General features: G+C 40.0%; 1 protein-coding gene across 7 annotated transcripts in view; it reads right to left on the bottom strand.

Annotated features, from left to right (window-relative positions):
- LOC126470629 (transcription factor 12) overlaps positions 1–24,128 on the bottom strand; it is a 748,727-nt gene that overhangs the window by 63,849 nt on the left and 660,750 nt on the right. For 5 of the 7 annotated variants that reach the window (XM_050098596.1, XM_050098600.1, XM_050098601.1 and 2 more), the window contains 5 exons: positions 11,563–11,650; positions 9,960–10,129; positions 8,411–8,674; positions 3,761–3,937; positions 2,564–2,626 (listed from right to left, as the gene is read on the bottom strand). In XM_050098596.1, coding sequence (XP_049954553.1) covers positions 2,564–2,626; positions 3,761–3,937; positions 8,411–8,674; positions 9,960–10,129; positions 11,563–11,650 — 762 coding nt within the window. The remainder of the gene's footprint in view (positions 1–2,563; positions 2,627–3,760; positions 3,938–8,410; positions 8,675–9,959; positions 10,130–11,562; positions 11,651–24,128) is intronic. The other 2 variants (XM_050098598.1, XM_050098603.1) reach the window with 2 other exon arrangements.

The following is a 24,128-nucleotide window of genomic DNA, read 5'->3' as shown; positions in this document are numbered from 1 at the left end:
TAACATTTTCAGCCTTAACGACAATTGCTCTGAACTGAATGTTCTCAGTTTGTCTTTTTAGTAGATTGTTAGTGACTGGCTATAAGTTTGATCAAACACGAATATTCTCCTAGTGTCATTGATAACCTTATTGCTTTTGTTTCTGTAATAGTATAATTGTCACTATAGCCCTCATCATAAAATCTGGTGGTTCAAGGACGCACGTTTCAGCTCTTTATGTCTCACTCCACCTTGCCCCTGGTATTTCAAGATTGCTGTTTCAGGTACTGGCCAATCAGTCATTACAAATTTATACTTGCATACTGCTGGTATCACTTCGTACCATGAGCTTGTTCAGCTTTACAGAAAATTATGAGTGATACTAAAGAGCAACACTCTGTGCATAGCAAAGTCACAATGCCTGCATCTTCTTCATGCATGCCGAAATCAAATGGACATTAGAAAGTGGGTTAAATACATAATACCTAATGTCTTAAATTTTTTCAGCAAAATTGCTAATGACAAAGAATCTAGATGGAACATTAATTTGCTCAAGGACAAAAATTGACAGGAGAAGCACATGGCCTTGTGAAGTTACATTTTTGCAATCTATGCATTTATTGCACATGGTGTGGAATAGGCTTGTGGTTTATCTGAATGACATTTGTGTTTTACAAAAACCATATGAAACAAATATATTTGAAGTTACACCATGGGAAATGATGGCCTGGACATATCTATAGGTTGATGTGACTGGCACTTTATGGGTAATGCTGGATCTGCAATTGCTGCTTTTATATAAGGAGCACGATTAATATGTACTCCATGGCTTTAAAATTTCTGTTGAATCTGATTACCATTAGGAAATGAATGGCATGGTTTTCATGAATCTGTCCATTAATCTGAGCTCACTGTAAGAAGTCAGCACTTTTGTAATGGATGATGCAAGATGACAAACCACCATTTCTGAACTGGCAAGAAGCAGATAGCATAACTGGCTTCACAAGAAAGGTGTTCAGTTTTCTTCTGGTTGAACTAGGGATGAACTTCTATCAGAGCAAGAAATAAGAAGTGTGAAGGAGTATTAAAAACTGGACAACATTGCAAAGGGAATGGGACACGAATTTGTGCAACTTCTGCCACATCACAGGCAGTATAACCCTAATGTGTTAATATGGGCTCAAGTTAAATGGGATATAGCAAAAAGGAACAACTTTCAAGCTTGCTGATGCTGAATGCCTTACAAGTGAAGCTCTGGATTTTGTTACAAAAGGTGATTTGGCTAAATGTGTACATGTGGAAGAGATGTGGGAAAAACACTATGTTAAGCAGTGCTTTAGGTACGCTATAGTGGAAAAAACTTGAATATGACAGATAGTGAACTTGAATCACAATCAGATATTGTAAAAATTTAGGTGCATATAAGATATTAAACAACATTCAGCATTTAAATGCTCTTGATCAGCCAAGCTAATAATATCGCTACCTCACTGCAAGTTCTTTTTCTTTATAGGCTGTATAGTGGATAGTTTCCACATGCTACAAAGTGTTTTTAAGTCTGAAACTTCAAGATTCAATAGCATTTATAGCAAACTGGTAAATAGTCACTGAATCATCTGCAAATGTCTCACTTCACACATTATCTGTAGAGTTATGTTCGTTCTTCATGTTTATCCTACTGTACTTCTAAAATACTATAAATCCTTGAATGCTTTTGCATAGTGTATATCAGTGTTTTGGGTGATGGGTTCAATAATGAAGACTTTGTAACAGATGTGACTATAGTCTTTTTGTGAAGTTGGAAATATTCTCTATGATATTAGGGTAAACTGTCAGAACAAGAATTCTGGTGGCAGTATACTGGCTGTCACTTATGTAGTCTCTTGAAAACAAAATCACGTGTGTATGTGTAACGGGGAAATAATTATGACTCAATTGTTGCCAAAATTAATTTTATAATATTCTTAAAAAAAACTTTTAGGAAGTTTCTACGAGGTCTAACGAAACACAAATTTATCAGTGACAACATTTTGCATTAAACAGGTAAAACAATTTCACAACTCTTACAGTATTTCACTTTTTTATCTTGAAATACTTCTACATTTTCATAATAAAAAGAGTATTAGATACATCTATAAACTTTGAGAATATTCACATATTTTTACAGTCAAAATATATTAGTGCATCTGGCTTTTCCACATGTTGATGTAAAAAAAAAGTAATTTTCTCAAAAATTGTTAGTAACATCAGTTTATTTCATAACAAATGGTGAGAATTTTTTTGGAAAGTATTCCATCATATTCTTGACTAAAATGAGAGATAATTTGTTTTTTATTTTTTCTAGCATCTGAAATAATCACTAACTGGCAATGCTGTAAATAGGTGGAATGACCTCAGCCTGCCTAGTTTAGTGATGACCACTATAGACGTTTTTATACCGCACAAGTTTGTTACCATATACATCTGTTCTCCTATAAAATAGTCAGTGGCTACAATTAGTCAGTGGAGGAACTAGTGAAACTTAGGAGTATGCTATATGACACTAGAATTAATTTAATCAGGGCAATTATTTGCACAATCTTACCTCAGCATGGTCTCGAAGAAAACCTATTGCTGCATCTAGCCTCTGTTGTTCAGGGGCAGCCTGCTTCAATCACCGACAAACGGTGGAGTAATGTTTCACACGACAGGAATGAATGAATGGTCAGGGGGAAAATAAAAATAAAACAAACACAGGCATTACAAACCATGCATAAATCAAATGAAATACAACTAAATAATTAGCTCCTGAAATGCCTTATGATAACAACATTATGAACATAAAAAAGAATTAGCCTTCAGTTACTCCACAGCAAAGTACTGATAAAAGAAAATTAAAGAGACACTGCATCAATTAGAAGTAGTGAACTTTTATTAACCACACTTAGATTCATTTAAACTAAAATTCAATAAAAGAAAAAAAACAGTGAAGGTAATGATGATAACATGTAAATAAGAAATGGAGAAATGGTAAGTTACATGTATTTAGCACATATAGGTGCAACACAAGTGCTGATGGTGGTCAGGAAAAAAGTAACAGAATATATATGGAAAAGAAGAAATTACTCTTGTCTGATACATCAAGGTGCATAAAAAATCAGTATCATGAGATTGACAAACAAGCTTATATGCGAAAGATGTGAAGATGCCACAATAAACATGCAATTTTCAAATTAAGGCTAATGTAAACAGATTACTTATTGGCAGGGGTTAACCATCTAATGTTTACGTTTTAAAATGGAGCAAATAAAATATGCACAATATGTAAAAAATATAATGTTATTATGCAAGTTTTGTGAGATGAATGCTAAAACCCAAAATTTGATACAGTCCTTTAGTAAATGAAAACAAATAAATATCAATTTGATCACTTTACACACTATTTATGTCTACATTAGCTACACAGCATGACCAAGTTAAAATTCAGACCATGCAGCAAACTTTTAATACTTGAAAAGTATGACCATGCTTTGTACTCTAATGTAGCTGAGAATTAATACCAATTAATATGCTGATAACTCAGGCATTTAATGTGAAAACTCTCAAATTCTGGTAGATATTAAATATTTTTGAAATCACCATGCAACACAAATCCTACCAGTTTTGACCCGAAATATTTGCTCTCTCTGGTAAGATTACTTTATAAAACAGTTGGCCTCCAGTTTCAAATAGTAAAACCTGAGACAAACATGAAACATCTATTAATTTTGTTTTCAGATATATCAGTGCCAGCAGTACCAACCATATGTAAAGTGCGATCTGCTGCATAATGCGGTGATGTGGGAGTGCTGGGGTGTGGACCAGCATTACTTGGAGGCCACGCCTGACCACCACTACCACCTGTCAGTGGAGGAGGTGAGCTAACAGGTGTTGAGGGATTTGAACTGTAACTGCTCACACTTTGGTCTGTGGGATATATCTGCAAAACAATGAAACCACACACTGTATTATAATCTAAGTAACAATGGTATTGTTGCATGCGATTTTTGCCAAACTAATCTATACATACAGTAACACTGTAAAACCACTGTGGCAGACTTTTTGTCTGAATATGCCAATCTCAAAAACTACTACACAAATTTTCATGGCCTTTTCACAAGTAACTTGAGCACAGCTTGGGATAACATATAAGTTTTATTTCATCCAAATCAGATCACGGAAAAAAGATATCATAATAAACTGGGACACGAGGGAACATATTTACTTTCTGAAAAAGCTGTTTACTCTTTTAAAATGGTACAGAGTAGCAACACCCTCATTTCCATTCTAGCTTTATTACGGCAGATACAGAGTTCTGCTACAACAAAGCTAGAACAGAAATGACGACTGATCACTGCTTTTTACCATTTTGAAAGTTGTATCACTGTCAATCACATTTTAGTTTCCTAAAGGAAGGTAATTTTATGTTTAGTCTTTGGTGTTTGAACTGTATCATATTTGTGAAAATGCTTTAAGTAATTGCTACATTCTACACAACACAATTCAATGTAATGAATACAATATTTATACAGTTATCAACATGATTAATCCATATGAATATTATTACATGTGAAATTACATGTTATGTTTTCATGACTAAAGTGATCAATCAATATTGATGAAATCTGGTACAGAGATAGCTTATATGCTGGGGAAGAACAGAGGCTAACTTCAGAAAGTTAAAAAAATTGCATCTAAGAGTGTGAAGTAGGGGATGGAACATATTTTTTTACATCAGTTAACATTACAAAATTATTAAACTTGCCACATAAAGTCCACATTGTACGATGTATAGTTACTTCATTAAGATGATCCATAGATGTGCACTCCTGCCAATGTCCCTCTGCACGCACTCTTTGGCAGCAATGCTGCGTATCACATATCACTGCAGAACACACATCAAAGCTATGCTTTCCAGAACAGGCAGACACGGGAGGGCTCCTAACATTACTGCATGTACAGCAGCTTAATTTCTCACCATCACTCATCATCATAAACCTAGTGATATGTGACTGCAGCATGGGTAACAGCCATTTACAAACATTTCTAGATCTTTGTAACAACTGAAGTACCCAGTCCAACTCATAACTTTGATTCCCATTATGTACAAATCAGAAAAAAAGAGGATGTGCATGTATGTAAACTGTCATTCCTGTAAAATTAGTGCACAATCTGAAAAAAAAATCTTTGTCTCTCGGAAATCTAAGTACTTTTATGTCCAATGCTTGCATTAATCATGGAAAGTCTTCTTTTTTTATACTTATGTTTACAGTATTCAGTTATGATTGTGTGTCGTGCTTTTGAGATGGAAAAATCAGCATTGATATGTCTGAATATATGTAAACAATGGGCCAAAACATAAACCAAGTTTCCTGGCATCAGGGACCAACTTACACCCTCATACAAACTAAAGATAGCTCATATTTTAAACAAAACGACTCATTACTCAGACACTAGTGTGTCTTGTGGGGACACGAGGATATTCTTAAAGGTTTCAAAGCACAAGCAACAATTTTAAAACAGTTTACCATCCAGCATACTTGCATACAATTATAAATGAAAATTATCAGGTTTGGTATTCACTGGCCATCTACAAGGTATGTATCTCACGCACCAGAAGATGGTCAGGTGAAGAACAAAACTAGTGATTTCCATTTGAAATTTCATGTTATTGTGCTGGACAACAAAACATTTTCAAAATAACTTTATCAATTACAGGCAGCTCAACTGCAAATGAAAGACTGTTCTCTCTGCAAAAAACTTTAATGACCAAAGAATATAAAATAACACATTAAAATGAAGAAACCAGAGAGGATGAGGGGGGAAATTGTGATCCATCAAACATCTTACACTGCTTCCTTAGTATAAGTTTAAAGGGAGAGATCCATGCCGGTATATGCGAACACCAAGAGATATTTTATATTCCGTTTCAGAAGAAAGGAAGTCAGACTTTGTGTTTCTTACATTATTAAAAACTCGTCTCTTTTCTCCTTGTAAGAAAATTGTCATATTCTATCACAATACTCATTAACTAATACCTTAAATACACCCAATTGTGGCAATCACCAAACAGAACACTATACAGGGTGTGATCAAAAAATGTTATAATTCCAATTTGTTTGCCTCGGAGGGGGACAGCCAATGAAACTTCACTTGACCTGCCACCCCACTCCAAGCACAGGTGGCGAGGAGCAAATTTTAAAACTTCAATGGGAACCCCCATTTTTTATTGTGGATTATGATTCTACAGCAAAATCTACATACGTTTTGTCTAAAGCATTTTCTTTATTTTGCTACAGATGGAACTGTAATTGGAGGAATAGAAATGGGTACACAAAAGTAATTTACGACATGTTGCTCAATGGTCCTTGAATACCCAATGGCACGTGGGACTCCACCTCCATACTGTGAGGGTAGGACAGGCCCGCATTTCATACCTTCTAAATGGAAACCCTATTTGCAATGTTGTATTCCTCTGACTTATAGAACAGGGGACTACTTGACATGCCACCACGGCCATTAAGTGAACTACGATGTATCATAACACAGGCAGTACACTGTGACCGCAGCTTAAATATCAAGCAGATGTAGAATAGATGGGGGCTCTAAACATACAATACTTTTGCAGTGTTTATTGCATGTCCACCTACCTATCAGTTGGAGAACAGACGTGCAAGAGGAGGACAAGTGTTGCAACCGCAGGAGAAAAAGACTGACATGGGCCTGATTTACAGAGAATGCAGGAGAAATGCTGAGACTGCTGTTGCCTTGTATACCGAGCGTTTTCCAGAGAAAGCTCACTTTCATTTGTTCTTTTACAAGGTTGTGGAGCATTTATGCCTGATGGCAGAGTATAGACCAGCAAAAGGAAACAAAGCAAACACCTTACAGGAGAAGCTAATGAAACAGCTGTATCAGTGTCAGTGCACCACAACCCACGGATAAGCACCTACCAATAGTATCGCGATTCCGGTATGTCTGGAGGTGCTACTGTCATAATATTGCATCACTGTAAGTATCAGCCATACCACGTGTCACTGCATCAAGAACTTCATGGCACCGATTTCCATAACTGTGTTGTGTTTTCTGAATGGGCATGTCAACAAATGCCAATGACCCCCACGTCCTTTGCCGAGGTACTATTTTCTGATGAGCCTGCATTCACAAGCCATGATAGCATTAACCAGGATAACATGCATTACTGGAGTGTACACAATCCCCACTGGTTACGTCAGTTAAAGTATAGTGTGGCATCATGAGGAACAAACTCATTGGTCCTTATTTTATAGACAGCATGTTGAATGGTTGCAAGTATCAAACATGTTTGGAACAGGGACTATCAGTACGACTGCAGGATATTGCCCTGGACATTCGACAACATATGTAGATTCAGCACTAGGGTTGTCCAGCACATTATGCAACCGAAGCACGGTAGGCATCGGACCATGTTTATGCATGTTAGTGGATCGGCACAGGTGGCCCTATTAATTGGCCTGCTTGGTCCCCGGATTTCTTTCTGTGAGGATATTTAAAAGATCAGGTGTACCAGCAAGTGTCAACAGGTCGTGAAGACATGGTGAACTGCAACAGAAATGCCTGTGCTGACATTCCCGCAGATATGCTTCTGTCCTGTGTACGGTCATTTGAAAAACAGATCACTAAGTGTATTGAAGTTGGTGGTACTACATCTGAACAATCAAGTAGTCCCCTGTTCGATATGTTGGAGGAATACAATGTTGCGAATGGGGTTTCCAATTAGAAGATATGAAATACTGGTCTGTCCTCCCCTCACGGCATAGAAGTGAGGTCCTATGTGCTAACGGATATTCAAGGGCCACTAAGTAGCATGATGTAAATTATGATTGTGTACCCATTCGTATTCCACCGATTACAGTACCATCTGTGGCAAAATGAAGAAACTACTTCAGACAAAATGTATGTAGGTTTTGCTGTAGAATAGTAGTCTACGATAAAAAATGGGGGTTCCCATTGAAGATCTGAAAGTTGCCCCCCTGCACCCATGCACAGGGTGGGGCAGGGGGTTGATTGTGGTATCACTGGATGTCCCCCCCTGAGACAAACAAATTGAAATTATATATATATATATATATATATATATATATATATATATATATATATATATATATATATAGTTTTTGAGATATTTCAATGTCTTCAGTTAAAATGAACACCTTGTATAACAACAATATTATTTATACTAGCACACATCTTATGAAGTTATCATTAGTTGAATTAAGACTATGGTGAATGCAGCATTCTGAAAGAGGTCATTAAAATACAGAATACAGTTGTGTGGCAAGACACAGATGAACAGTTTTTGAAACTCACCATGAAATTCTAAATGATACACACAATTAATAGGCAACACCATTATTCCATTATCTTTACTTACTGATGCCAATGCTTTGCCAAGTGTGTCCCCCGGTGTAGTTGGCTGTGGGCTAACATAGAGAGCAGCAGTTGCAGGGCTTGAAGTAGGAACTCCCACAGCGGTGCCCGCTGTGGTGGGGGTTGTCCCAGCACCTGGACCTGGACCTTGCCCTCCACCACCACGAAAACTTGACATTGGTGGAAGACTTGTGGCAGATTGAGTACCGAGAAGGGAATTATCTTGCTGAGAGCTTGTAACGCCACCTGGCGACATGGCTCCGTAAGCCTGAAATGACACCAGTAAATTCTTTGTCAAGCAGATTTTCTAATGAAACAAATAAAATACAGCATAATTTACACTCTTGATCTACTTAATGCCTCTGAGTAAGTGAAGTAAAGATTTATGTTACTTTCTTTGGAGGAATGTTCTGATAATTTGTGTATTACATCTTCACACAGCAAACTTAAAACACTCCTATTTCTGGTTCATTTGCACTAACTACAATTACCATATGTTCACTAGTCACACTATCCTATTCATTTGTGTCACTGTCACAAACAGCGTACACTGCTACGAGTAGTTATGATAGTAAACTTCCTACATTTTATTGTATTAAGTACCCAATTGGTTACCACAGGGTTCATAGCCAATCATAAAACAGCAAAATACCAGCACAATTTTTGTCATTATAGCACCAAGTTGGACATTTGGGAGACAGGCAGATGGATGCCAACAGATACAGGAAGAAGATAATGACCAATGTACTGGACATATCCAGCATCACAACTGAAAGATATTGATGATGAAAAGCATACCACGAAAACAGAGTGTGAATGAAAGTAACAAATGGCTCCATAAGGAAACTGAACTTGTGCCAGCTAGTACAAAACAATGTGTGAAGGAGCCAATCCAGAGAACAAACAAGGCAGTTATTTTGTTGCTATTACTAATGACTACAGATATTAACTGTACAAATTTAGTTTCGTCTTGTAGGGATACAGGACTGTTAGCACTTTTCTGCACAGGAGGTGAAAGTTTAGGAGCCATCATACTTGTTCCAGTTAAAGCAGAGGAAAAGCTGGTAGTTATCATTGTTCCCTTCCATGTTCATAAATCCCCTTCCTTTCCTAGAAAAAGCCTTGTAATGGCCGTTGGCTGCCATAGTGAAAAAATGCAATAAGCCACATACTTTAACTGCTGTTTCTTGTTAAACGCAGCTGATACGTTTCCTGAGTCTTTTGAGTACATGAAACGATTTTTCCCCAATTGTAGTTAGGCTGTAACAAGTCGAAATGTGATTCCACTTTTCAAATTCAGTCCTTTATTTCCCAATCATCTTTGTAGATGTATACACCAGCACTAAGGTGCACAGTTCCATACATTGGCTGTATTCAGATCTGACAGTTTCTCCCCTGAGCACTATCAGCCATAAAGTCGTCAATTCTGTCACATACATGATTATATATACTGTAGCCAGAAATTTTGTTTTGCAAATTTAGTCATCAAATATGTGGAAAATCTATGAGGCATTTCAACTACGATTAGTAATTGCATCTTTAGAGTTACCTACCATAGCATCATGAGCAAGATGGATTGGCGGTGGAGGAAAGGTAGACTGTGACAAATGTGTAGACGGTGGTGCTCCTGACAGGATAGCTGGAGAACTGTATGCAGAGTAGTGGCCGGTCTGCAGCTGACCACCACCTGTCCATGGATCACCAGTACCACCACTTGCACCATCTGAAGAAAATTTTTACAGTACATATTTAATTGACAGTTCATAAATTTCTTATCTTTTCAAATCTCCTACAATAACACTAAACACAAACACTATATTCCAGGAATACGAGTTCAAGAATGTTGAATGAATCAATCTGATTTTCAAGTAAGCACAATAAAATGTGATCTTTCTTGACCCTACAGTTGTTGAAAGTGAAATACACTAATGGTCACTAATTTTTCCCATTTTATATTTATGAAGTATAAGTTGTTTTCATATAAGAGAAACTGGAATATACACCCAAACATGAATTATAAATATCACAAATTTACAGGATATTACAATTATTTGGCTAGCTCCATCATCATCATAATAAGATTTTGTTAATGTACTGGTGTAACTAGAAGGGATACTGGTCATTTATTCAAAATCTTAAAAAGACCTTACTTTACATAGTGAAAAGATCAATTTGCTTTTATCCCAAACAGATTAGCTGAGATTAATTATTGACTCACAGAATTTGATTTGAGTCTCTGTACGTTCCTATCAGTGTCCTCCTAATTGTGCTACACAACCAAAACAAATCACATATTATGACATGATAGTCACACACCCAGAATACTTACTGAAACTGACAATGGCTGCTGAAGCCTGTGTTGATGTAAATTCTTCAGTTCATTTTTGATGACTTTGTCATATTCTTAAGTGGCATTGCAACCCAGACAATTACAGTTGTGATTTCATTCAAGGAACAAATCATTTTAGTGTTGTTTTTTGACATTTCAAACATTTCACTACGTGGTGCTTCTTGTAATATATCTAATCACAGCAGGCAATGATGATCTGCACATTAGTGCAAGTGCTTTGTTTTGATAAATCTGAATGCCTTTAAACTGGTACTTTTTATTGGCTGAGCTGTTTCAGTAGTGCACAAGTTAACTGCCTAATACAACTTGTAGAGACTGTCACAACATGCACAAGATAGCTGCCTAATACAACTTGAACAGACTATCACAACACACAATCTTCACCAATCTCCTCCCACAGATTTTATTTCTATCCTATCATGTCTCCCTTTCCTCTTACAAGGAATCCCAATGAAGAGATTGTGGATTAGATCATAAGGACCACACAGAATCTAAATAAACTGCAATTATCACAAAAACAAAGATATTCCACAACTGTGTTGCATTTTAACAAGATAGACTTTTCTGAAATGTTCAAACAAATACCACAGGAGAACTCTATTAATTGATCTTACTTTGTGCTGTATCTCATTTTTATTTTGTCACGCTTTCTGCAGTAATTTTCAAATACAGTACATTGGGTTGATGGAATAATAATTCCTGTCTTAATAGACTTTTAAAGAAATGTAAATTCCTCTTTAAAAAGTTTGGGAGAAAAAACAAAGTAGCATTTTTTTTTAATTCAGTTGATTATATAGCTCACTCACCAAGGTAGTATGGCTCTCCACCATATAGCCCTCCTGCCTTCGGTGAGGTGTATCGTGGGGAGTCATGGCCGAATTCATCCGACCCATACTGTAAGAAAAATGACACATATTAGTGAAAGACTGTATTAAAGAAACACAAGACATCATTGCTTTCAGAGAGTGAATCTGGTGCTAAATGGTACATAAAGATGACAATAACACATTATTGTGATCAGTATTATGTTTGTAGAATCTGTACATCCTTAATTGCAAGATTTTTTTTATGATTTATGTGATTATTACTTTTGTTCAGTTATGATCTTCGGCTTTATCAATGTTAAAAAATGGTGTATACACAAAAAATGTATCCAAGCAAATGTTGTGTACTTTATAGCAATTTATTAGCACTGGCTGAACTGAAGATTAACATAATTGCTTGAAACCAGTAATCAAATACACTAATGACAGTTCAAATTGTAACACCAAGAAGAATAGTAAATCACAAAATTTTACTTATTGTACATATACAGTAAAGTAGGAAGATACATGATTACATCTATTGCTGATTCTGGGGGAGGGGGGGGGGGTACACAGCGACGAATTTACTACGCAGTGCTGCCACCTCTTACATTAACAACAGCTGCTGGCTGGACATCGAGCTGAACTTTTTTCGAATTACAGATACAGGTATCTCATTCTACGCTGCTTCAACTCTATTCCAGAGTTAATCAGTCTCAGAAGTCAGCCAGTGGTTGTGCGCCAGTCTCTTGAAAATCCATTACCAGATGTTACAACACTTGAAAAACCTAGAGACTTCACTAGCCAGGACAACAGTCAAACACCTCTGTATCGAGGCAGGTTAGGACACCGTGTGCAAAGTGTGGTCTCAAGTTATCTTGTCAAAATATAATATAACACAGAGATCTCGAAGCTAGGGCATATCTGCTAATCTTAATATGTCAGAAATGTAATGCCTGCTGTCCAAGCTACTGGCTATACTAATCGGAGGTGATCATCTGCCCAATGGCATCATATACTGACACAACAGGTGTCGGACCTATACGATGATGACGACTGCACTCTGGCAAAATTTTTTCTCGTCAGCACTTTCACATGTAGGAACGTCCATCATGACGCTGTATGTGGACGCAACACGTGGTGCCACTCCTGTGTCTAGTATCGTTATTTGGTGCCTCTGCTGCTGCATCATGGGAAGTTGCAACAATGGACACCGTGCCGAGAGTCTGCAGTGCTCCATATGTAGCTGCACTGTCAGCGTGGACACTTATTTTACTGCAAATAAGCCCATTTCCTGACTCAATGTTTGGGATGTGACTGTACAATTCTGCAAGCTAGGCAAACACTGTATCTGCCCATTCGGGTGCTAGTCATGTGAGTCTGGAATTGAGTACGATTCTCCTGAATCCACTGACTCCATATCTGCACGAGAGTAGTGGAATCCCAAGCAATGTGAGCCACAATACTGCTGAACAATAAAGCGCATTCTCGTCTAATTCCGACATGTCTCATTCTTTCAACACGGATACCACAATCAACTCACAAGCAAACAGAATTCAAATGCCATTTCTGAATGAGAAACCAGCTGTGTAATGTTTTCTTATAGGAAAAATGTAAATGGCGCTACTGCTACCTACATTGTGTGATTATGCGGAAATGCTGATCTCCTCATACTCAAACATACAGTACACTTTGTGCCAACTTGATGGTTGTTTCGTGCTGTAGTTTTAATGGTCGATAGCGTAAAATTCGACAGCATAATACTCATCCAGATACTATGTGCAATACACGTTAAATCTATACCTAATATCAGCAACAATATTTTTCCTTTTTACGACTGAATGTCTCACGGTTACAAGGTAACCAGCAACAGAGGGCAAGATTATGGTTATCAAACAAAGCATTCTATGGCCTCGTGGAAGAACCTGCTCGAACATTCGCCAAAAGCATTTACGAGAAACACAAAATACAAGTAAGTTTTTGCCAAGTGTATATGTGAAACGAAGTCTTTCGACATCAACCTCTGTTAACAAAGAGGAAAGAAGCAGTGGCTCAGAGAATATGTAAACGAGAGGCAGAAACACTGTAGCTGAAATGCACACCAACTTTATAGACGAAAATGTTGTTTTTAATCTGAAACAGGCAAAAATGGACAAACATATGTATCCACTTTGCAGGATAACCGCAGAAGATGCTTTACAAATAAAAGCGAAACGCGTCTAGCATAGATCTCTTTCTAATTTTAGTGCAGTAAGCTTATGACAGAGAAACTAATAATAACTGATTTGAACAGCTGCTGTGGATGATGGTCATGCAAACAAAAATATAATCAAAAACCAAATTTCGCAAGCGCAATTATATGTAAATAGAAATCTCTCAAGTCTCAACAAGATAGAATTAAAATTTCGAGATTTTATTATCTGACTGATACATTCCCACCACATTTTAGTTTAGTTTACGTCTTTTACATGACTGCATCCATTCTCCAAAGAGACATGAAACACAAAAAAAGTATTGTTTCTTGGATGAATATGAGTACGAGAAGGCACGCGTCCAAGGAACACAGCAGAGATACTTAACTGTGAAACCAGTTACTCTTAGAAAAGCTGCTTCAGTAGTAGTGTAGGTCGCATACACATGGAGTACTTTCACAGAAATACAAGAAAAGAAAACAGATTAACAGTTCGCAGAGAGATATATGAGCGATACTCGTGGTGAGAAGAAAGAGGTACGCCTCTGAATACGACTGTCCTTCGCTACAAGAAAGTCGGAGAGACAGCAATCTAGGCCGAAACAGCAGCATCCGCGTCGCACAACTTTAATGTGTCCGCCCGATATTGGAAAAATCTGCTGAGTGGCCGGAATTTGTTTTATGGTTCTTGCAGGAAGGCAAGCAGACAACTGGATACACAACTGGTGTCAGCCCAGTTCGAGAACACATCTCGGCTACAGGAACTGGGAACAGCCTCAGAGTCATTTATACGAGACCGCTAATCACTATCAACTATCTCATGTTAACGTGACACGAGAAGTCAGTGTTTGGCTTGGTTTTATTTCACACGCCATTCGCTAACAAATGTCCAGTTTTTGTTATGGTCATTGGAACGCGGATACATACGAAGCTATTAAGCCTTATAGGATTGATGTGGTGATGCACGAGAAATGTTGAAACTACCGTTAGTGTCTGTGTGCGGTATTCGTGGTACTTAAGGCAAAAAAAATGTCTGGCATCAAAATCTAACACACTAATGATTGCGAAATGTCGAAGCCCTTCTGCATGCACTTCGCAGAAAATGCGTGCACACGTACATTCCGCCGGCCGTGGTGGCCGAGCGGTTCTAGGCACCTCAGTCTGGAACCGCTCGACCGCTACGGTCGCAGGTTCGAATCCTGCCTCGGGCATGGATGTGTGTGATGTCCTTAGGTTAGTTAGGTTTAATTAGTTCTAAGTTCTAGGGGACTGATGACCTCAGCTGTTAAGTCCCATAGTGCTCAGAGCCATTTGAACCATTTGAACGTACATTCCAAAATCTCTTCGTGAAATTGTACCCTTACAATCTTCGGTTTTGTTAAACGGAAGACTACCCCTTCTACCTTACGCTCTAAAACCGTACATCGATAAACGAATATTTATGTAACTATCTTCTTAATCTTCAATTTTCTATTTTTTTCTGACCCTGTTTATTCCCAGCTTAATAATATACAATAGTGACATATCAACAATGAAAAATATTTGTGATAATGGTTTCATTTCTGAAGGCATCAACAGCTCCTTCCTCAAAGGAACGCTTTCTTAGAGTTAGACACAGTGGTCACGTAGCAACATTTACTCACGTCGTCGCATTTTCTACCATCATGAAACTGAACTAAATCAAAATCTGGAATTGGTTAGTCAATTTTGCTTAGACGAGGCGTTGATAACAATGGAATTGTGATTTTGTTACGCTGTACTTAAAGCTGATGAAGGTTTGTTTCTTTCTGATGTTATACTCTGAGCAATTAAGAAACAGGCAACTACATTAAACGTGGCTGTAGTTTTCTCGAAGATGATCTGCGTGACAAAACTGCTTTCACAGACTGAAACATCGACAAAATTCACAATATTACATTAGAGGATCGGTGATTAGTGTTTAATGAAATAGTTGACGCCATAGGCACTTCGTAAGAAAGATAATAGTAGATTTTACATGAGTAGTTAACTACGAGCTAGCTCTGAACAACATGGGTGGTCCATTTGTTGAATGACACAAACGAATTTCCCGGGACTGTTTAGGCCATTTCTAAGCTAATCAAAGAGATTTTTCAGCACCGATTAATTGCAGTGTATAAGATACAGATACACCGCATCACTACATGCCAGAAATTGAAGAACAGTTTTTCAAGAAGCGGTAATTTCATCAAGTGGAAAGTTTTGGTCAGTGTTTTCTGAGATGCAAAAAAAAAAAGAATAATTCTTATTTGCTAACTTGTGGAAGGCTAAACAACTACTGAGGAATACTAGGCAAGCCTTCTAGACCAAATGGATGACAAAATTTGTAAGAACAAGCTAGGAAGGCACACAAAAAAAATAATTTTTCTAAGAGAATGCAGCTGCACACAAAGGTGCTTTGCTATGGGAAAAATTCACCGGTTTTGGTACACTCTAAATTTCGCTTATTAGTACATATAAAGAAATTTGTGCCTGGAAAAGAAATCCAGTTCACTGAAGAGGTTGATGGATATTTTGCGTAATAACCAAAACCGCGCTTCAGACAAGAGTTCTAGTCATTGGAAAGTCGCGTGGACCCAAATTAGCGCTACGTCGAAAATTTAGTTTAAAAAAAAGGAAAACACGATACCAAGTACCACAGCACACTTGCAGACTTAGGAGAGAGTAAAAGAAAGTGATGGCATAGGATACTTTCTACTGAATCCTAAACACACATCAAAAAAAAGTTTTGCATCACCTCAGTTCCGAGGGTTCCGGAAGCTGTACAGAAAATTGGAATAGAGATCAACATAAACATCATTTCCGCCCTTTTTATTGCTCATGAAAACCACACATTGCATGTTGTACTACTATACAGCGAAACCTTCAGAGATGGTGGTCCAGATTGCTGTACACACCGGTACCTCTAATACCCAGTAGTACGTCCTCTTGCATTGATGCATGCCTGTATTCGTCGTGGCATACTATCCACAAGTTCATCAAGGCACTGTTGGTCCAGATTGTCCCACTCCTCAACGGCGATTCGGCCTAGACCCCTTAGAGTGGTTGGTGCGTCACGTCGTCCATAAACAGCCCTTTTCAAACTATCCCAGGCATATTTGATAGCGTCCATATGTCTGGAGAACATGCTGGCCACTCTACTCGAGCGATGTCGTTATCCAGTGAGCGAGGCATGTCATCGACGGTTCCTGTCTCTCAGTATCTCCTCCATGTCCGAACAACATCGCTTTGGACACTTCCCTTGTTGAGAGTCCTTCCTGGCACAAAGTAACAATGCGGACGTGATCGAACCGCGGTATCGACCGTCTAGGCATGGTTGAACTACAGACAACACGAGCCGTGTACCTCCTTCCTGGTGGAATGACTGGAACTGATCGGCTGTCGGACCCCATCCGTCTAACAGGCGCTGCTCATGCATGGCTCTTTACCTCTTTGGGCGGGTTTAGTGACATCTCTGAACAGTCAAAGGTACTGCGTCTGTGGTACAAAATATCCACAGTCAACGTCTATCTTCAGGAGTTCTGGGAACCGGGGTGATGCAAAACTTTTTTTAATGTGTGTATATTTCTTCCCTCCTAGCCCCTGACACAGCGCACCACTGATGAACAGTTCTATACCTCTAGCGATAGCTCATCTAGTGCAGTTGTTCCCGAACATTTCCTCTGAAGGAACACTCTGAGAATCCTGCTACTTTGGTGGAACATCTTATTTTGAAGGTTAATAAAATTTTAAAAAATGAGAAAAACTTGTTTTTTTTTTCAGGAGACTGTTTTAATTTTAAATCATAAATCAATAACACAGAAATCACAATAAAATTTTAAAAAAGAAGAAAAAAAGAACGCCATCGTTGTTAATGAGTTTTTCGCGGAGCACTTTTTCGCTTCCCGCTGAACACCACTGTTCCGCTGAACACGGTTTGAGAAACCCTAATCTAGTGTAAAGTTATCTTCGCTATTTCTAACAATGTTACAAGTCTCTTCTTCAAAGTATTTTTTTGTGTTATAGCTATATTTTCGCGCGATAGTCGTGATCTTTCCTTGACGATCGTCGTTATTCTTCGGCAACCTTCGCGGTTGATAATTTCCAACATTCACGAGCCAGTTTTCTACGAGTCAGAGAAACCAGTTCAATCCACGCTGCCCTTCTTCGTAAAAATACGTTACTGTGTTTTTTGGTAAAATCTAATTTGAATGGCATACACTCGATTAGTATTCCTCTACAGGCTGCCAAATGCAGAGTCACATTGCAATTTGTCTGTCAAATAACTAGAACTTGCCGTTTGCTCTACAAACATTTGATGTATTCGACGATTCCTTTCATGTGCCAACGCAATGTTATTTGCAGGTATAAACATGACAAAGCCAGTTGTAAATTATCATTAAAATGCAACAACTTGTTTACCTCCGAGTGAACTGTACAAATTTACAGCCCGTTTTCCCACTCACTGGACGCGCATAAAATTCTTGTCAACCTCTACGAGGGGATAATCATAAAGTTTTAATTTTCACTTCGAAAAAATTAAGCTGTGACTACGAAACTTGGTGATAATGTCAGACCGCATCTACATATTCACCCTTCAATGCGAGACATTATCTTGACGACAGATGATCTGGTTGCAGAAGTGTGCAGTCTGGCTGTTCAGGAAACGTTCCGTCTCGAACATCAACTTGTCGGCATTCTGGAAACGTCAGTTCTTCGTCCGAAAAAGGAGAAACAAGTCACTGGATGCCGCATCAGGTAAAGACGGGGCCTGAGGCAAAACCTGATAGGCCAATGAATCAGCATGTATGAATATGCCAGTGTAGAATGAATTGCCGCGGCGTCGTGGAGCAAACACACGCCCTTGGCCAGCTTCCCGCTACGCTTCGCCTTCACAGCCTCCCATAACCTGGTCAGGAGACTTTTGATAGTATGCTCCTGTGACGATCTGTCACTTGCGAGCGTAAATACTTAGCACTACACCACGACAGAGCAAAAAGATACCCAATCGTCTCGATCGATGATGGTTGGGTATTCGCTTTTTTCGGTGCTCTTGAATCCATATGTTTTCACCGTTTGTTTGTCCCTTTGGCTCGGGGTCTTAGTGATACACTCAGCACTCGTCCGTGGTAATAAGGCTGTTAGAGACGTCCCCCGGACAGGTGTGATACAGCGGCAACACGTCCGCTTTAGCCTCGGCTGGGTGGATTTTTTGATGGGCGTGAGCAGTCGCGGAACACAGCGAGAGGAAACCTTTATCGTGTTCACAATGTCGCGCAAGATGTCTAAAACTGATCCACTTTTTGCACAATCGCCTCAAATGTAATATGTTGGCCTTCGACACCGTGGCGTCCAGTTCTATAGCCCAGGGAGAGTATTCCGCAGGAAGTCCAGGTACGTTCCTCCGTGAAGGCGTTGTGGAACAATATCCGGTCCAAGTATGTGGTCGCCAAGGAGCCCCGCCCACACACCGATACCGAACCGACGCTGATGAGGCTCCTCTACCATTCCCTCGGGGATTGTTTGTAGGCCACGGATGAAGATTATGCACATTGATGATGCCAGTTCTGGTAAAGGTTGCTTCGTCGGTAAAGAGGACTGATGACAGAAACTCCATAATTGTGTTGGTCTGGTGCGAAAACCGTCGACAAAATCCTTCCCGAAGAGGGAAATCCGCTGCTGATAAGCCCTGAACTCGTTGAGGTGATAAGGATAATAACGCTTGTCATGCAAGACACGTATAATCGTACTTTGGCTAACACATTGTTGGCGGGCCACTAGCTTGGGGCTTCTACTTGGGTTCGTATCAATATCTTGTAGAACCCGGTCCTTCAAACCCGGTGTACGCACTTTCCGCCGACTCCCAGCACGTTCGTTTGTCTGAAAGAACCCATGATCACACAAAGGCCGAGAAAGTGCTTTAAATGTTGTATAATTTGGTTGGTGTCCGTGAGGTTCAGATGGTTCAAATGGCTCTGAGCACTATGGGACTTAACATCTGAGGTCATCAGTCCCCTAGAACGTAGAACTACTTAAACCGAACTAACCTAAGGACATCACACACATCCATGCCCGAGACAGGATTCGAACCTGCGACCGTAGCGGTCGCGCGGTTCCAGACTGAAGCGCCTAGAACCGCTTGGCCATACCGGCCGGCTATCCGTGAGGGTACTGAAAGAATCCATGAGCACACAAAGGCCGAAAAATGTCTTTAAATGTTGCATAATTTGGTTGGTGTCCGTGAGGGTACTAGTTTTGATAAAGCCGTGTTACATCTCGACCATTCACAAACACCACCTCGACTTGTTCCCGACATGAATACCGGGCCATTCTGCTCTTACACTACGCTGCGTCAACCAGACAGCCTGCAACACACAAGACGCGCAAGGCACGTGTTCACAGGAACTTTAGTTCGCAGCGCAATCCGCTGTGGCAACGACGCATTTCCGTACACATGTGCATAGGACCTTTTTTCTTCCATTTCCAGTCAAGAACCCGTCCCAGCAGTTTGTCGGTTTTATTAATGGTCATCCTGTATACACCATACATGTTCGAGACTTGAAAAGGTCTCTGGAACTAAATAGTTTCATTTGCCTTGAATGCCATCCTCAGAGAACCCACGTTCTAATTCCAGTACTGTCAAGGATTACCTCTGGACAGGAGAAGTAGAACGGGATGCACTCAGCCTCGTGAGTTCTTTAAAGGAGAAGTAGCGGCTCCGATTACGAACCAGACAACGGCCGGGGCTGAGGATGGCGCATCGCTGTATTGGCTGCATAGCGTGGTCCCCTGGGCCAAATCTAGAGGTTATTTTACTTTGAGAAATGCGAAATGTGCAGAAAAGGAAATAATGAACAGTAGCTGTCCTTTCCCGCTTCTGAGGGACACGCGGAGTTATCATTGCAGCTACAGAGGACCCTAAGTCAATATTAAACGCAGCGTTCTCATCAAGATATCCTCAAAAATGGTTGGTTCAAATGGCTCTGAGCACTGTGGGACTTAACTTCTGAGGTCATCAGTCCCCCAGAACTTAGAACTACTTAAACCTAACTAACCTAAGGACATCACACACATCCATGCCCAAGGCAGGATTCGAACCTGCGAGCGTAGCGGTCGCGCGGTTCCAGACTGTAGCGCCTAGAACCGCTGGGCCCCTCCGGCCGGCAGATATCCTCAATTCAGCCATAAATGTAGTTAGATATTCCATACACAAAGCGTCGCGCGTCTGTGAATTTGATGCTATTACATAGTCAATAATCACTGAACCTGTATGGTTTGGCCCTGACAGTTGCTTTTTCTATTTCGTATCTCTGACTTCTCATTGTCATACACATCAGATAATATACAGAGTGGTTATAATTAAACTTTCGCTACTTAAGACAGTGTAGACGGAAAACTATTTACTGTACGGGAAGCTACCTTTATATATATGATATCCAGACTGTGAACTGCAATGTTAGTAGCGTTAGTGCCACGACTTGCCGTTAGGCACCGCCACTGGTTCAGCGACATAGAAGGAACTCCACGCAGCGTCAACGGCTCCCATCACTGTGATCTGCTTAGCCAAAATGTGGTCCTTGCTTTACGGGAGACAGGTGCTTTTGACTCAACGGTTTCCAGGCACGATGGAGCTCCACTTCATATTGCTCGTGAAGTCAGTCGGTTACTCCGTAAAACATTTGGTGAAAACCGAATCACTGGCCGATCGTTCGAAACTGCGAGGTCACCAATATCACCAGATTCGAACCTGTGTGATTCCTGGCAGTGGGGCTTCCTTAAGGACGGGGTTTAACAATGTGACACTAACAAACGTGGAGGTTGAAGATGAGCAAAGCGAGGGAGGTAGCCAAAATCCAACCTGAGATGTTTCGGGCAGCAGTAGAGCAATCTCTAGTGCGCTCCCAGGCTGTCGTCACAATGGGCAACGTCTGTAACCTGGAACGTAAACATGGTACGCATTTAGCAAATGTTCCCCTCTCATGTGCAAATTAAAATGTGTTTCTTTCAGTTCTTACAAATGTTTCCATAAATCATCACTGTCCTACGATGGCTCGTTTTTCACGGGGGCTCTCTCAAGTACCGGAAGTTTAATTATAATCACCCTGCACTATGACAGAGAAAACACTGTTTCCACTATTCACGGAGAGATGGCGTGCTGCGCGGTTTTTTGGTGACATATCACGGACTGCGCGGCCTCTCCCGCCGGAGGTTCGAGTCCTCCCTCGGGCATGGGTGTGTATTGTTCTTAGCATAAGTTAGTTTCAGTAGTGTGTAAGTCTAGGGACCGATGACCTCAGCAGTTTGGTCCCTTAGGAATTTACACACACACACACACACACACACACACACACACACACACACACACACACCGATGGCGCACACGACTTCGCTCCCGTAGGTTAACGAACGAATATGGCGATAAGAAGCGCATCCAGCCACCAAGTTAAAATAAAAATAAGTTTGCCAATGATGAGAACAGCAGATTCCGTACGCCGGGATAAATGCTTGGAAAGAGACAGTTATTCATTATCTAAATACCTCCGAGATGGTCAACGCACAAGTTGGTTGAGAGAAAGGGGATGCTAGTCTAAAAATTCGAATCCTTTCGTAATGGTGACTTCCCAGCAAGCTTTGCATTTCAGTCTTGGAGCACAGCGCCGCTGGTTGCGTTAATGTAAACCTACAAATCACACAGTGTTTTCTGCAAACACAGATCAAGCTTAAAGAAAAGTGAAGTACAGCGACTGTTCCATTCAGTTATTAGAAGAAGACAACGTTACATCCACGAATGAATGAATACGAGGAGGGAGATGCATCGGAGTAAAAGAAACAATGGATACAATGATCGGCGTGCTACACGCACGAGTATTTCTCAAGACGGCACACTCAGAATTAACACGATTGTGCAGAACTCCGGGCGATTAGACATAAAAATTAGAGCATTCTTGCAAACTTCGATTGCATGAGGCCGGCCGCGGTGGTCTAGCGGTTCTAGGCGCTCAGTCCGGAACCGCGCGACTGCTACGGTCGCAGGTTCGAATCCTGCCTCGGGCATGGATGTGTGTGATGTCCTTAGGTTAGTTAATTTTAAGTAGTTCTAAGTTCTAGGGGACTGATGACCATAGATGTTAAGTCCCATAGTACTCAGAGCCATTTGAACCATTTTTCGATTGCATGATACGATAACGATTTATTCTCAAACAAAAGCCTCCCATGATAGGACCTCGTTGTCTTTAAAGGCGACTTTAACTAATACATTTCTTGACATTGGTAGGCCTAGCGTTTGAAACTTTAGTAGGGTATACCAAAACTTTTAAATGGAAAGGAGTCGGGACTACTTCTTTGAGCTGTTTCTAAAAACATCTAATGTCGACAAGGTGGTGGTGGTGAAAATAACTATTTCTCTTGATACCATGTGACAAAAATACTACATAAAACGAAAGGAAAAGTATATGAGAGTAGAGGTTACTACAATAATAATACTAAACATAAAATTATAGAGCTAGAACTTTATGGCCATGCACATTACAAACTAGGACCGCCTTCGATGCGTAAAAAGTTGCTGTTACTCTAGGTATGAAATCTAAATGGCCTTGGATTGTGGCTGGAGGTAATGACACGCATTCCTGAGTGCAGCATATCAGGACGTGGCTAGCGCTCGCGGACATCCCAGATACAGTCGATATGGTAAGACGAGCCACCCTGGCACGAACAGCGACGTGCTGAACGAGAAGTGTGTCTCATCCGTCCAAGCAACTCGTTTCCACTGTTCCACAGTCTGTCCATCTTCAATGTAACCGTAACTAACGATGACGCTCGATCAAGAACGGCGCGTATATGCGTCTCCGGAAGCGTAGCAACATTTCAGCTACTTGTAATTAATTTTATTCCAAAATCGTGGGAGGGTAAGGAGAAAATTTCTCAGTCCACGCAGATTTTCAGGTGAAAATGTACTTATTTTTCGACAAAGTTCCCTTTAGTGTGAATCCACTTTGTCCAGCGTTTTTCCAGTGAGCGAAAAGGCACTAGTAGTGCTGGAAAGTACCCTCAGCCATGAACCGTATGGTTGATTTCACAAATATGCACGTAGATGTAGATAGTGAAAATCAGGGGGTGCCGAATCTGGTGAATACGATGGTGGTTCCAACGGTTCGTACTTAAAATCCTTTTACTTAAAGTCCTCTTGAGTACTGCACGAGTGTTTGGGATCCCCGCCAGGTCGGATTAATGAAGACATCGAAGCAATTAAGAAGCACGCTGCTACATTTGTTACTGGTAGGTTCTATCAATATGTTTCGTGAACTCAAATGGGAATACCTGTAGAGAAACAACGTTCTTTTCACAAAACACTGTTGAGGAAATTAAGAGAACCGGAATTTGC

Source organism: Schistocerca serialis, chromosome 3, assembly GCF_023864345.2.
Source record: "Schistocerca serialis cubense isolate TAMUIC-IGC-003099 chromosome 3, iqSchSeri2.2, whole genome shotgun sequence".
Classification (NCBI taxonomy): domain Eukaryota; kingdom Metazoa; phylum Arthropoda; class Insecta; order Orthoptera; family Acrididae; genus Schistocerca; species Schistocerca serialis.
The sequence above is the reverse complement of the archived record's forward strand: the minus strand, read 5'-3'. Positions and strand labels throughout refer to the sequence as shown.